General features: G+C 43.7%; 2 protein-coding genes across 6 annotated transcripts; one reads left to right on the top strand and one right to left on the bottom strand.

Moving 5' to 3' along the window:
• Positions 1–3,588: 3,588 nt before the first annotated feature.
• LOC106567826 (oocyte zinc finger protein XlCOF26) lies at positions 3,589–9,473 on the bottom strand. Of its 4 annotated transcripts, XM_045692294.1 has the most exons (4): positions 9,336–9,473; positions 8,242–8,933; positions 7,596–8,101; positions 3,589–7,497 (listed from the first exon to the last, which is right to left on the bottom strand). In XM_045692294.1, the coding sequence occupies exons 2-4, from the start codon at positions 8,901–8,903 to the stop codon at positions 7,466–7,468; spliced, it is 1,200 nt and encodes a 399-aa protein (XP_045548250.1). In that variant the 5' UTR covers positions 8,904–8,933; positions 9,336–9,473; the 3' UTR covers positions 3,589–7,465. The 4 variants fall into 4 exon arrangements, with proteins under 4 accessions (XP_045548250.1, XP_013993067.1, XP_045548251.1 ...); XM_014137592.2 differs by having other exon boundaries at positions 3,589–8,101; XM_045692296.1 differs by lacking the exon at positions 3,589–7,497 and having other exon boundaries at positions 7,872–8,101; positions 8,285–8,933.
• Positions 8,820–12,114, top strand: LOC106567827 (uncharacterized). 2 transcript variants are annotated; one of them, XM_014137594.2, is made up of 3 exons: positions 8,820–8,876; positions 9,868–10,547; positions 10,689–12,114. In XM_014137594.2, the coding sequence occupies exons 2-3, from the start codon at positions 9,883–9,885 to the stop codon at positions 11,467–11,469; spliced, it is 1,446 nt and encodes a 481-aa protein (XP_013993069.2). In that variant the 5' UTR covers positions 8,820–8,876; positions 9,868–9,882; the 3' UTR covers positions 11,470–12,114. The 2 variants fall into 2 exon arrangements, with proteins under 2 accessions (XP_013993069.2, XP_013993068.2); XM_014137593.2 differs by lacking the exon at positions 8,820–8,876 and adding an exon at positions 9,443–9,564 and having other exon boundaries at positions 10,689–12,113.
• Positions 12,115–13,548: the final 1,434 nt, after the last annotated feature.

Raw genomic sequence — 13,548 nt, 5'->3', positions numbered from 1 at the left:
GCTTCCAACTTGGGGAAGGCCCTTTCCTGTTTCAGCATGACAATGCCCCTGTGCACAAAGCGAGGTCTATCCAGAAAGGATTTGTTGAGATCGGTGTGGAAGAACTTGACTAGCCTGCACAGAGCCCTAACCTCAACTCCATTGAACACCTTTGGGATAAATTGGAACGCCGACTGCGAGCCAGGCCTAATCGCCCAACATCAGTGCTCGACCTCACTAATGCTCGTGGCTGAATGGAAGCAAGTCCCCGCAGCAATGTTCCAGCATCTAGTGGAAAGCCTTTCCAGAAGAGTGTAGGCTGTTATAGAAGCAAAGGGGGGACCAACTCCATATTAATGCCTATGATTTTAGAATGAGATGTTCGCTGGTGTCCACCAGTGGTGTAAAGTATTTAAGTAAAAAATACTTTTGAGTACTACTTAAGTCGTTTTTGGGGGTATCTGTACTTCACTACATTACTAAACAAAACAATGTACTTTTTACTCCATACATTTTCCCTGACACCCAAAAGTATTCGTTACATTTCGAATGCTTGACAGGAAAGGAAAATGGTACAATTCACACATTTCTCAAGGGCACACCTCTGGTCATCGCTACTGCCTCTGATCTGGCAGACTTACTAAACACATGCTTGGTTTGTAAGTTATGTCTGAGTGTTGGAGTGTGCCCTTGGCTATCCGTAAATAAAAAAACAAGAAAAATGTGGCGTCTGGTTTGCTTAATTTAAGGAATGTGAAATGATTTATACTTGTACGTTTGATACTTAAGTATATTTTTGCAATTACATTTACTTTTGATACTTAAGTATATTTAAAACCAAATACTTTTAGACTTTTACTCAAGTAGTATTTTACTGGGTGACTTTCACTTTTACTTGAGTCATTTTCGATTAAGGTATCTTTACTTTTATTCAAGTATGACAAATGTGTACTTTTTCCACCACAAAAGTGTCCACATACTTTTGGTCCTATATAGAGTAGGTATCGGGTAAGGTGACTAGGCATCAGGATATATGATAAACAGAGTAGTATCAGCATAAATGATGATTGTATGGGAGTGCGTGTGTGTGTGGCATCAGTATAAATGTGTGTGCATGTTATGTTTGTATTGGACTGTCAGTGTGAATGACTGTGTAGAATCCTGTGAGTGTGCATAGACTACAAAAATAACATACCAGGGTCAACTCAGATAGTCCGTGTAACCATTCTGTAAGGTATTTAGCAGTCTTATGGTTTCGGGATAGAAGCTGTTCAGGACCCTGTTGGTGTCGGACTTAATTAACCGGTACCACTTGCCGTGCAGAAGCAGAGAGAACAGTCTATGGCTTGGGTGGCTGGAGTCTTTAACGATTTTCCGGGCCTTCCTTTCACACCACCTGATATAAAGGTCCTGGATGGCAGGGGGCTCGGCCCCAGTGAAGTACTGGGCTGTCCACACCACTCTCTGTAGCACCATTCGATCAAGGGTGGTGTTGTTGCCATTGTCATCTCAGACAAAACATTTTGCTAATTAAAATTCCGAGAATGTCTCTTTGTAATAATATGTAAACTACCTAAATATCGCTCACATTATTATAAAGATACATTTTAGGAATTTTAATGAGCAATTTTTTTGCCTGAGCTGGGGTTGAGTGACTGGGGAAATGTGTCAAATATCACTGATGTGGATCAGGCCCTTAACCCTTCATTTTTTTTATTTCCCTGTTTAAGGGTAAAAGACATGTAATCCTTGGTTTACACATGAATTGTCAGAGAAATTACAGGAAAGAAATGTAACTTGGGCTAAGGTTAGATGACTGATTCTACATCTGATTGGCAGTCCTTCAGACATTTGAGAAACAGATGTCTATCCCTGGTTAAAAAAGCTAAATCATTATATTTCTTGAATTGTTTTTCAGAGTGGTGGTAATCCAGAACTTCTGGAAAGTGGTCAAATCCTTTAAACAAAACTCCACACCCTCGTTGCCCCAGCAGGTTGACAGCCTCTGGTCCCATTCTAGACTAAATGGAAATTTATGATGCTTTTAATAACCATTTTGCTTCAACTGGCCACCTGTTTGAAAGGATCATTTCTGAAAATTCATCTCATCCCACTAGAGGGAGTTCTTTAGTCACCTCAGAACCGATTGTAGAGATGATGCACGAATAGACTCATACTTAATTTTCATTTCAATCCTTTGATGTCTATGATGTACTTCGCTAAAAAAAAAACATAGGGGCTGATTCACTTGAGCCCTTCTTATTGCAGCTCTCTGCCACACTTATTGCAGAACCACTGACCTATATGTTTTACTTGACAATTGTTTCTGGTGTTATCTCTAAGATCTGGCAAGCGGCAAATGTCCTCCCACTACATAAAGGAGGAGATCCTTTAGACTTAGTTAACCCCCGTCCAATTTCCAAATTATGTTGCCTTTCCAAAGTTTTAGAATCCCAGACTAACTTTCAGCAAAAACTTGAACTTCTCACTATTTTTAATGTGCACCAATCCTGTTTTAGACCTGGACATAGCACAGTTTCAGCTTCTACACTTGTTTATGATGTGTTAAATTGTGCTGCCTTATTTATAGACCTTTCCAAGTGCTTCAATACTGTTGACAATCACATTCTTATTCAAAAGTTGACTGAAATAGGCCTGGATCAAGCTTCTTGCAAGTGGTTTGAAAACTATCTCTGAGACAGGACTCAATGTGTGATCTCTGGTGGTGTTATGTCTAGTTTTCTGGATATTACACAAGGTGTACCGCAGGGGTCGGTACTAAGACCTGTTCTCTTTAGTATTTATTTAAATAATAGTCTATCTGTTAAAACATGTAATATTCATCTGTATGCAGATGACACTTATGTATACCAATGCCCATACCGTTGAACAGGCTATATTAGAGCTGCAATCTGACCTTGTTACCATTCAGAAAGCCCTGGTTGGTTTAAAACTTGTACTTAATGCGAACAAGACGAAATACATGTTGTTCTCTAGTTCTCGCAAGAATGTTTCAGATGGACTACATATTTATTAATTGGATGTTTCTCCCATTGATCGGGTTCCCGTCTACAAATATCTGGACATCTGGATTGACAGAGACTTAATGTTTAAAACGCATACGGATGACCTAGTTAAAAAGCTAAGATTTAATGTGGGCTACTTTTTTATAAATAGATTGTCTGGTCCTCATTAAAGTCACGTAGATCAATGTATTACTCCCTTTTTGTTCACAAAGCCCTACCACACAAGCTTCCAATTTACCTAACTTCGTTGCTAACGTATAAAAGAATGAGACAGCAAACCCATTTACAGGGTTGGTTAACTCTTCAGAATCCTTAGATCTCCACAGAATTAGGTGAATCTGCTTTTAGTTTTCACGCTCCACATTTTTGGAAGCATTTAGAAAATTCATTACATTTGGATTCCCTGGTGCCACTAGGGTATTTTAAAACCCTGATGATAAATGAGTTCACAGAGGTGTGCAATTGTTTTGATTGATTGATTTAGTAACCTGCTTATGATGCCTGTGATGTCAGTGATGTTCTGGTGTAGTGTACTTGTAATTTGCAATATCTTTTTGCTTTGTGGTCTCAGGGCACCATTAAAAATGAAACCCTGGTCTCAATTGGGCTCCACTGATTAAATAAAAGTTTACAGTAAAATAACAAGCAGTGATACAGCCTGTCAAGATGCTCTCAATGGTGCAGCTGTAGAACTTTTTGATGATTTGATGCCAAACCTTTTCAACTTCCTGAGGGGAAAGAGGCGCAGGCGTGCTTCCTTCACAACTGTGCGTGTGAGTGGACCATTTTAAGTCTTTAGTGATTTGGACACAGAAGAACTTGAAGCTCTTGACCAGCTCCACTGCAGCCCTGTTTCCTGTAGTCCACGATCAGCTCATTGGTCTTACTGACGTTGAGGGAGAGGTTGTTGTCCCGGCACCACACTGCCAGGTCACAGACCTCCACCCTGTAGGCTGTGTCATTGTCGCCGGTGATCAGGCCTACCGCAGTCGTGTTGTCAGCAAACTTAATGATGGTGTTGTAGTCGTACGTGAACAGAGAGTACAGGAGGGGACTAACATACACCCCTTTGGGACCCCCGTGTTGAGGGTCAGCGTGGAGGAGGCGATGTTGCCTACCCTCACCACCTGGGGCTGGCCGATCAGGAAGTCCAGGATCCAGTTGCAGAGGGAGGTGTTCAGTCCCAGGGTCCTAAGCTTGGTGATGAGCTTGGAGGGGACAATAGTGTTGAACACTGAGCTGTAGTCAATGATCAGCATTCTCACATAGGCATTCCTCTTATCTAGGTGGGTGAGGGTAGTGTGGAGCGCAAATGAGATTGCATCGTCTATGGATCTGTTGGGGCAGTATGTCTGGTGTCTGGGATGAATAACCTTTCAAAGCACTTCATGATTGCAGATGTGAGTGCTACAGGACGGTAGTCATTGCGGCATAAAGCTTTAAGAGTTCTTGGAAACAGGAATAATGGTAGTTATCTTAAGACGTGGGGATTACAGACTGGGACAAGGAGAGGTTGAAAATTACTGCGAATATGCCTGCAAGCTGATCTGTGCATGCTCTGCGAACAGGCCCGTAGCCCTGCGAGTGTTGACCTGAATAAAGACCGTCCTCACGTAAGCCTCGGAGAGCGAGATCACCCAGTCCTCTGGGTTGGTGGGGGCCCTCAGGCACAGTGTTGTTATTGTCAAAGCATGCATAAAATCCATGGCGTTTGTCTGCAAGAGAGGCATCGTTGGGCAGATCACGGCTGGGTTTTCCTTTGTAATCTGTAATGGACTGTAGCCCCTGCCACATGTTGTGGGCGTCGGAGCCTGTGTAGTATGATTCCACCTTATTACTATATCATTGCGGGACTTGAACTTGTTCCTGTCCTTAGCCGTAGCCCCAGGGTTGTCTGCGATAGCCCTGTGTGTGGTAGCCCTGTCCTTTAGTTTAGCTTCAACCTCAGTGTTAATCCAGGGCTTTTGATTGGGGAAGAATATTCACTGTGGAGACAACGTCACCGATGCTTTTCCTTATGAAGCTAGTGACGGTGGTACTTAGCTCGTCGATGTTATTTGCAGAGTCTGGGAACATATTAGAATAGCAGTGAAGTAGAGGAAGATGTTATACACTAAGTTCCTGTCTAGCCTGATGGGAAAGTGGTTAGAAGTTTGAAAGAAAGAAAAAAAGCAGAAACCTACCCATGGCGTAGACGTTCAGGCCCTACCCTACCCTGGCCTGATTGCTCAACCCGAAATTAGAAATACAATAACTTTCTCCGCTAGTATCCATAGCAGAATTGTCTCTGTCTGTCCTTTGCTCCCTGCGCTGCCCCATGTGCTCCTCTGTGTGTGAGTATCCATAGCAACAGATGTCTCTAGCTTGAACGGTTCAATAATTACTGTTGGTGGGTTATTTTATGCAAATGTATATAGTTACAAAGATTTAAAATGTAGGATAGCCTGAACATGTGAAAGTTGGTTTGTTCTCTCTAGCTTGAATGGTTCAATAGTTATTTTATGCAAATTAATAAAAAAATGTATGTAGTTAGACATTTCAAAGAATTTGAAGTTAGGATAGCCTGACTGTTTTAAAGTTGGTCTTGTAGCTAAATTGGCCAAAAGCAAAACCATTCTGTATTCCTATGGTTCTCATTAAAACCAATGTAATTTATGCACATTTAATGGTTATAGTAAAAAAAAATGTATGTATATAGTATACAAAATCTTTTGACAAGCAATCTAAGTATGGTCAGTCTGAACATCTCAACGTTGATTTGGAGTCGATAGCTTAAACAGTGAAAGAGGAGATAATACATTCTAGGTCTTTTTTCATTGTAGTCTATGGCCCTTTTTCGGCCATTGAAATGCATTGGTTTCCATAGCAACGGCTCTGTTTGGGCTGCTCAATGATGAGACATGAGAGAGCTTTTAGCTGATGTTAGCTAGCTACTTTGCCACTCTAAACTCTGACAAACTGCAGTAACTCTGTAACTTTTGATTGGTAGAAGATCGTTCTGTTCTGATTCCAGATTTAAATAGCTGAGTCCAAGATGTTAAACTCTGTACGTTTTTGCGAGTAGAAGATAATTCTGTTCTGATTCCAAATGTGAATAGCAGAGATGTAGACCAAGATATCAAAACCTTTAAGTTTTTGCAAGTATCCATAGCAATGGCTGTTTGGGCTGCTCAATGACGAAACAGAGAGCTGTTAGCTGGCGTTAGCTTGCTGCTTTTCATCACTCTAAACTCAGACAGCTGTAACTTTTGATTAGTAGTAAATAACTTTGTTCTGATTCCAGATTTGAAAACAAAAGAAGTAGACAAAGATGTCATACCCTCTAAGATTTTGTCTAAAGTTCTGGGAAAGTGGTCAAAATGTCAGTTGTTTATAAAAAATGTCAATGTGGTTACTAAAACAGCTGTATCGTTAGACTGGTATCAGATATTTTAGTTTTTCCGATTTGAATAGCAGAGAAGTAGAGGAAGATTTCATACAATAACTTTTTGTCTAACTGGTTGGGAAAGTGGTCCAAATTTAAGTTGTTTATAAAAAGTTCATAGAAATGTCATTGATGCAGTTAGTAAAACAGCTGTATGGTTTGACCGGTATGAGATTGTTGTTCGAATTTCAGATTTGAATTGCAAAGAAGTAGAGGAAGATTTCATATGCTCTAACTTTTTGTCAAAATGGTTGGGAAAGTGGTATCAGGTTTGTGTCAAAAGTTGCATTGTTCACAGTAAATGGAATGCTGGAAGTCTGGGAGTTGATGTCACAATGGGACACTTAGAATGTTGAAGAAATCCCATGAAAGTAAAAAAGGACAAAAAGCTTAGTTTAAAAATAATAAAATATATCAAAAACTTGAATGCAAGCACACTGGTCCTGACTGTTCTGCACATTTTAAAGTTTGAATGATGTTTCTAGCTTAAACAATGTAGAAGAATGCTTCGCAAGCCCCACTAATGAGACTTATTATGACAAAGATTTAAACTGGGACGTTTGCGTCGCAAGTCTCACCAATAATAAGAAGTATGTTGAAGATTTTGAGTGGGGACTCTTTTAAATAGAGTCAATTCCAATAGGGCCTTGGTGAAATATCTCCATTCTTATGAAAACTCTGATCTCCATTGAGGTACATGCTTTCATCATGCACCGTCCTCAGATGCCTTAGCAAGTCGTCATTTAGTTTAAAGCTCTTTCCACAGCGAGTACAGAGGAAAGACTCCTGGGAATGAAGAAGCTTATGTTTTGTTAGGGTGTGGCTGTGGTGGAAGCCCTCCCCACACACACTGCAGCGGAATGGCCTTTCTTCTGTGTGGATGTTCCTGTGCTCCTGCAGCCCTTTCAGCTGAGCAAAGACATCCCCACAGTCTGTACAGGTATAAGGGGACTCACCTGTGTGGGTCCTCATGTGACATTTCAGATTATACTTGTCCCTAAACTGCTTTCCACACTCAGAGCAGCCTAGAGCCTTATTATGGCTCCTGCGGTGGTGGGTCAGGCATTTCTGAGAGGCAAAGATTTGGGCACAGTCAGGACAGATGAACTTAGGGAAGGCACTGCAACTGTGTTTGCTGAGAAAAGCAGCCCGTTTGTAGCTCTTACCACAGTCATGGCAGCAGTGGCTTGGTCTATGGAAGGGATCTTCTTTGTTTTTCCGCTTCAGGCAGCAGGGTGTTTCTCCCTCTGTCTCGGCGGTGTTAGGGCTGGACGAGGAGATGACAGGGGAAGATACACCTCTCTTGGCCCTTCCAAAGACGGGCATCTGATTTGCTATGTTTCTAAGCTGACTTCTCTCAACATTCTCAGTATTTCTAGCCACAGCAGACTGTCCCATCTCAGAGGCTGACCTGATCTCACCCTCTACCTCAGCCTGGTTATTGTATTTTATCTCCTCCTTAATCCAGTCCTCATGTTCAGCAAAATTGTCTTCCTCAACCAAATCATCTTCCCCATCAAGTCTCCTCTCCTCACTGTAAATGTCCTCCAGATGTCTGGCATCTATATTGAAAGTACTGGACTGACAGACTTTAGAAAATTCTATCCTCTTCAGAAACAACCCTGGTCCTGTGACTTTCATCTTCTCACTGTCAACTTGATGTTCTGCAGGTCTGAAAATAAACAGAAATAGACAGCATATCAACAAATGCATTCCAATAAACACACACTATTTGTAGTCAACATATTTAGCACTTCCTTAATCTCTTTGGATGTGCAAGAAAGAAACACTCAAAACATGATCTGGCCCTACCCTGCTTCTTCCTCTCTCAGTTGGTCTGCAGGGTATCCCTCACCATCTGTGTGGTTTTCCATCTCACTGCACTTATCCCCAGGTGTGTTGTTCAGGTACTCCTCAGCCATGTAGATAGCCTCCTCCATGTCCTGGGGGCACTGTTTCAGCACACAGTCTCCAACGTGTGTGGGCAGGAGTGACACAAACCTCTGCAGGGCCACACACCTCACCACCTCCGCAGCCGTTCTCCTCTCAGGCCGAAGCCAGTGCTGTGCAGCACTTTCCAGTCCCTGCCCCAACTCCCTGGGCCCTCTCTCAGGGTCATACCTCAGATAGCTGAAGTCCTCCTGCCGTCGGCTCTCTTCTGCCCTGACTTGGCTCTGCAGGCTGGCCCTCAGTGTCTCGTAGTTTGGCTCGCCTGACCTGAGGCACTCCCCACCAAGGAGCCCCCACTTCACATTAGAAAGCCTGGAGTTGGAGTCTGCCTCCTCCAAAAACAGCAGGTAGGCCTCAGGATCCTTCACCTCCTCCAGCTTCACATCTGGCTCCATTCTCCTGAGCTCCTCCTTCTCCAGTAACTGTGCTAGAGCCTCAGTCTGGATCTCCCCCTGTACAGCCAGGGCCTGTAGCTGCTGTCTGTGCACTGCTAGTAGGTTTGTAAATAACCGCACCACATCCATGGTTCCACTCTTGGAGTCTCTAGCAACGGCCTGTAAAATATGAAATGATTATAAAAGTATGGTAATGACAGTACCACTTGGCAATGAAGATAGCTATTTGGGTGTATAATAAATCCTGTGAAAATAAAATATGTTGTTAGCCAACTCTCAATGACGTTTCTAACACGTGATCCACGAGGTTGTGTTTATAAGGCTGTACATGTAGCTATGATCTAAATTATAGCGTCTAGCTAGTTTGTTAATCTGTCTGGCACCACGTTCAGATGTGTGCCTCATTTTCTCTCTGGATGAGGGCTAGCTGGCTAGCTAACGTTAGGTCACTTGGCTAGCTAGCCACGTTAGCTGACAATCTAGGCAAAATAGACAAATTCCACCATAAAATGTGATTATCAAGCTGACCAAAACCACAGGTAGAAAAATAACGTTACTTACCGAGAGACTGGGCGTCTTTTTGTCTTTTACTCGTATTGTATTTCTTGCAAGCTAGCTACGTACACAGTTTCTTTATTGTTGTTTCCAGGGGTACCATTTGATTGTGACAACGTCTGAGTTTGCTGTGCGTAACATGATAAGCATTCCCGTCGTCTATTGTCCAAACATTATATGTAGCTAGCTAACGTTAGCTATTGAAACGTCCACGGCGAGTAATTAACCATAACAGGTAACTAGTCATTTATTAGTTATTTTCCATTCTTTGATAATCAATTTTGAGATTTGTTCATTTTGATAGCGTTTTTTATTTTAAATCACCCACCCAGCTAACTCCCGAGTCCTGGAACGTTTGTCCACCTTGCTAACGTTAGCTAGCTACTAGCTAAGTTTCAGTGATGGTACTGGAAATTTGACTAGTCTCAAATAATTACCTAACAATTATTTTCCAGTGATATTAGATGCCTTTGTGATCGAGCTGGCCATTCTGACCCTGCCAGCTAGTGAAAAGTATTTTTTACTGCCCTCACCATAGGCACCTGCAATCAATATGGATGTGGTTGAGTTTCTGGTGTCCCTGCTGGATGTGCATAAACAACAGCTGAAAGCGCTGACCAGACAGGGGGAGATCCAGGCCAAGGTCCTCAGCCAGCTTGTCAAGGATGGTTTGACCAGAACCCTTGACCGGCCTTCGCCCCAGGATGTAGAGGAACAGAGAAGGCATAGGATGACACCAGGGAGAGATAAAGACCCGGAGGAATGGGGTGCTAGGCTTGATGGTCTGCTGCAAGAGGAGACACAGAAGAAGAATCAATTGATCAGACCCCAGGGGTTGTCTAATGCATTCCAGACCAGGGTACTGGGACAGATGTGGACTGTGGAGGACCAGAGCAGGCAGGACTTCTTGTCTCTGCGGTACGAACCCCAGAAGGGAGCCAGAGAGCTGGGGCAGAGGCTTGACTCAGCTGCTAAGCACTGGCTTAGGCCTGACCTAAGGACTGCTGCACAGGTAGAGCAGTGTGTTGCCATGGAGCAGTTTCTGTCCCTCTTGCCAAAGGAGGCTGGTGCCTGGGTGCAGAAGCAGCAGCCCAGGGATATGGAGGAAGCGATCAGCATGGCTGAGCAGCGGCTTGGGTCTGGGGTCTTCACCGTCTCCTCGCCTTCCCCTGACCGTACACATACAAACACAGCACAGGGCTCAACAGAGACACAAGGGTAGGTTAATGTGTGGCAGCTATTGAACTAATCATATCTGCAGTTATTCTATCATCCTCAGTGTCTTTAGTTTAATTGTTCAGTCACATGCAGATCCCAAGAACGATTCACTATGATTCATCTAATTTTTTGAATTTACAGGAGTGTCAAGATGCAGAGCACCAGTGATCACCCAGATGCTTTGACCAAGTCATTTCTCAACCAGCTGGAGACTGTTAAGTCTGCCCATTTCAGTCTAGAGATTCCAGACATGGGAGTAGCCAGCTACCAGGAGGAAAAGGATGAGCATAAGGTGGTCCCAGAGGAAGGGTCCATCTTTGTGTGTAAGCAGGAAGTGGAGGACCCTGACTGGCATCAGGAGAGTGCTCCTCCAGAGCCTATCCAAATGTATGGGAGCACAACAGGACATGAGAGCATGTCAGTGGACACACCTTACATCTCCCCTCCCAGACACAACTCTCTCTCCTCCACCATGTACACTCATCCAACACCCAGAGTGTCCAGTCAGATCCCCTCCCCAAAGTCGCCTCCATCCCTAGCTCCTGATGTCTATCATCCACATGTTCAGGACAGCCCAGTGACAGACAGACTGCAGAGTAACAATCATTCTAGTGACGAGACAGAGCTCACTGCCAGGTACACAGGGCTTATCTCTGAAGATGGACAGCTGACCTGGGGGTACCCTTCCGAGGGTTCCCTCACCCTCCTTCCACACTCGCCCGCCCTCCCCCTCACCCTCCCACCAGTGCCCAGACTGTGGCTGCTGCTTCACCCAGCAAAGGAGCCTGGAGGAGCACAGGAACATTCATACGGGGGCGAGGCCCTTCGTCTGTGGGGTGTGTGGCAAGGCCTTCTGCCACCGCCGCACTCTGAACAAACACACACGTATCCACTCCTGGGAGAGACCCTTTCAATGTACTGACTGTGGACAGACCTTCAAACTCAAAGACACCATGAAGAGGCACCAGGTGTCCCACAGCAGGCCAGTGACAGGGCCAGGGGCACGTCAGCTCTCTCACTCACCCTGATACTCTATAGCAGCTAGCTGCTAACTCAGCACTTCACCTGGCTGAGAGGAGGCCTCGTAGTAATCAGCACACAACAAGGACTTGAAGTAGGACTGGTCAAATGGCTTTCTCTGTAAATGTCCTAAATAGGTAGATTTGTGTGAGAAAGCTACCAGTGTTTTCTGTTAACGTGTTCCATAAACAGAGGACACTGCTTTGGATTTCACAGGTGAACTGGTTGGTGGAACATCTCTCCAATGTTTCCATGTAAACAAGCTCAAATTACTTGTTTCATTGCTCGCTTTTTGTTTTTGTAGAATGCCCTGCCATGGTCCAAGTTAGAGGTGTTTCATGCATTTGGATATTGTGATAGTTACTCTTGAATAATTCTTTATTATGCAGAATCGTTTTTTCTATTTCATTTAATTCTTCAGAACAGCAGAGATCAGAACATTGTGTAACAATGTACTGTACTGCTTTATATATTTGTTGTTTTATGCGTAGGATATATATATATATATATATATACAGTGAGGGGGGGAAAAGTATTTGATCCCCTGCTGATTTTGTACGTTTGCCCACTGACAAAGAAATGATCAGTCTATAATTTTAATGGTAGGTTTATTTGAACAGTGAGAGACAGAATAAGAACAAAAAAATCCAGAAAAACGCATGTCAAAAATGTTATAAATTGATTTACATTTTAATGAGGGAAATAAGTATTTGACCCCCTCTCAATCAGAAAGATTTCTGGCTCCCAGGTGTCTTTTATACAGGTAACGAGCTGAGATTAGGAGCACACTCTTAAAGGGAGTGCTCCTAATCTCAGCTTGTTACCTGTAAAAAAGACACCTGTCCACAGAAGCAATCAATCAATCAGATTCCAAACTCTCCACCATGGCCAAGACCAAAGAGCTCTCCAAGGATGTCAGGGACAAGATTGTAGACCTACACAAGGCTGGAATGGGCTACAAGACCATCGCCAAGCAGCTTGGTGAGAAGGTAACAACATTTGGTGCGATTATTCGCAAATGGAAGAAAGACAAAATAACTGTCAATCTCCCTTGGCCTGGGGCTCCATGCAAGATCTCACCTCGTGGAGTTGCAATGATCATGAGAACGGTGAGGAATCCGCCCAGAACTACACGGGAGGATCTTGTCAATGATCCCAAAGCAGCTGGGACCATAGTCGCCAAGAAAACAATTGGTAACACACTACGCCATGCAGGACTGAAATCCTGCAGCGCCGGCAAGGTCCCCCTGCTCAAGAAAGCACATATACATGCTCGTCTGAAGTTTGCCAATGAACATCTGAATGATTCAGAGGACAACTGGTGAAAGTGTTGTGGTCAGATGAGACCAAAATGGAGCTCTTTGGCATCAACTCAACTCGCCGTGTTTGGAGGAGGAGGAATGCAGCCTATGACCCCAAGAACACCATCCCCACCGTCAAACATGAAGGTGGAAACATTATGCTTTGGGGGTGTTTTTCTGTTAAGGGGACAGGACAACTTCACCGCATCAAAGGGACGATGGACGGGGCCATGTACCGTCAAATCTTGGGTGAGAACCTCCTTCCCTCAGCCAGGGCATTGAAAATGGGTTGTGGATGGGTATTCCAGCATGACAATGACCCAAAACACACGGCCAAGGCAGCAAAGGAGTGGCTCAAGAAGAAGCACATTAAGGTCCTGGAGTGGCCTAGCCAGTCTCCAGACCTTAATCCCATAGAAAATCTGTGGAGGGAGCTGAAGGTTCGAGTTGCCAAACGTCAGCCTCGAAGCCTTAATGACTTGGAGAAGATCTGCAAAGAGGAGTGGGACAAAATCTCTCCTGAGATGTGTGCAAACCTGGTGGCCAACTACAAGAAACGTCTGACCTCTGTGATTGCCAACAAGGGTTTTGCCACCAAGTACTAAGTCATGTTTTGCAGAGGGGTAAAATACTTATTTCCCTCATTAAAATGCAAATCAATTTATAACATTTTTGACATG

The sequence above is a fragment of the Salmo salar genome, chromosome ssa13, assembly GCF_905237065.1.
Source record: "Salmo salar chromosome ssa13, Ssal_v3.1, whole genome shotgun sequence".
NCBI lineage: Eukaryota > Metazoa > Chordata > Actinopteri > Salmoniformes > Salmonidae > Salmo > Salmo salar.
Note: the sequence above shows the minus strand (reverse complement) of the source record. Positions and strands in the feature narration are given on the sequence as shown.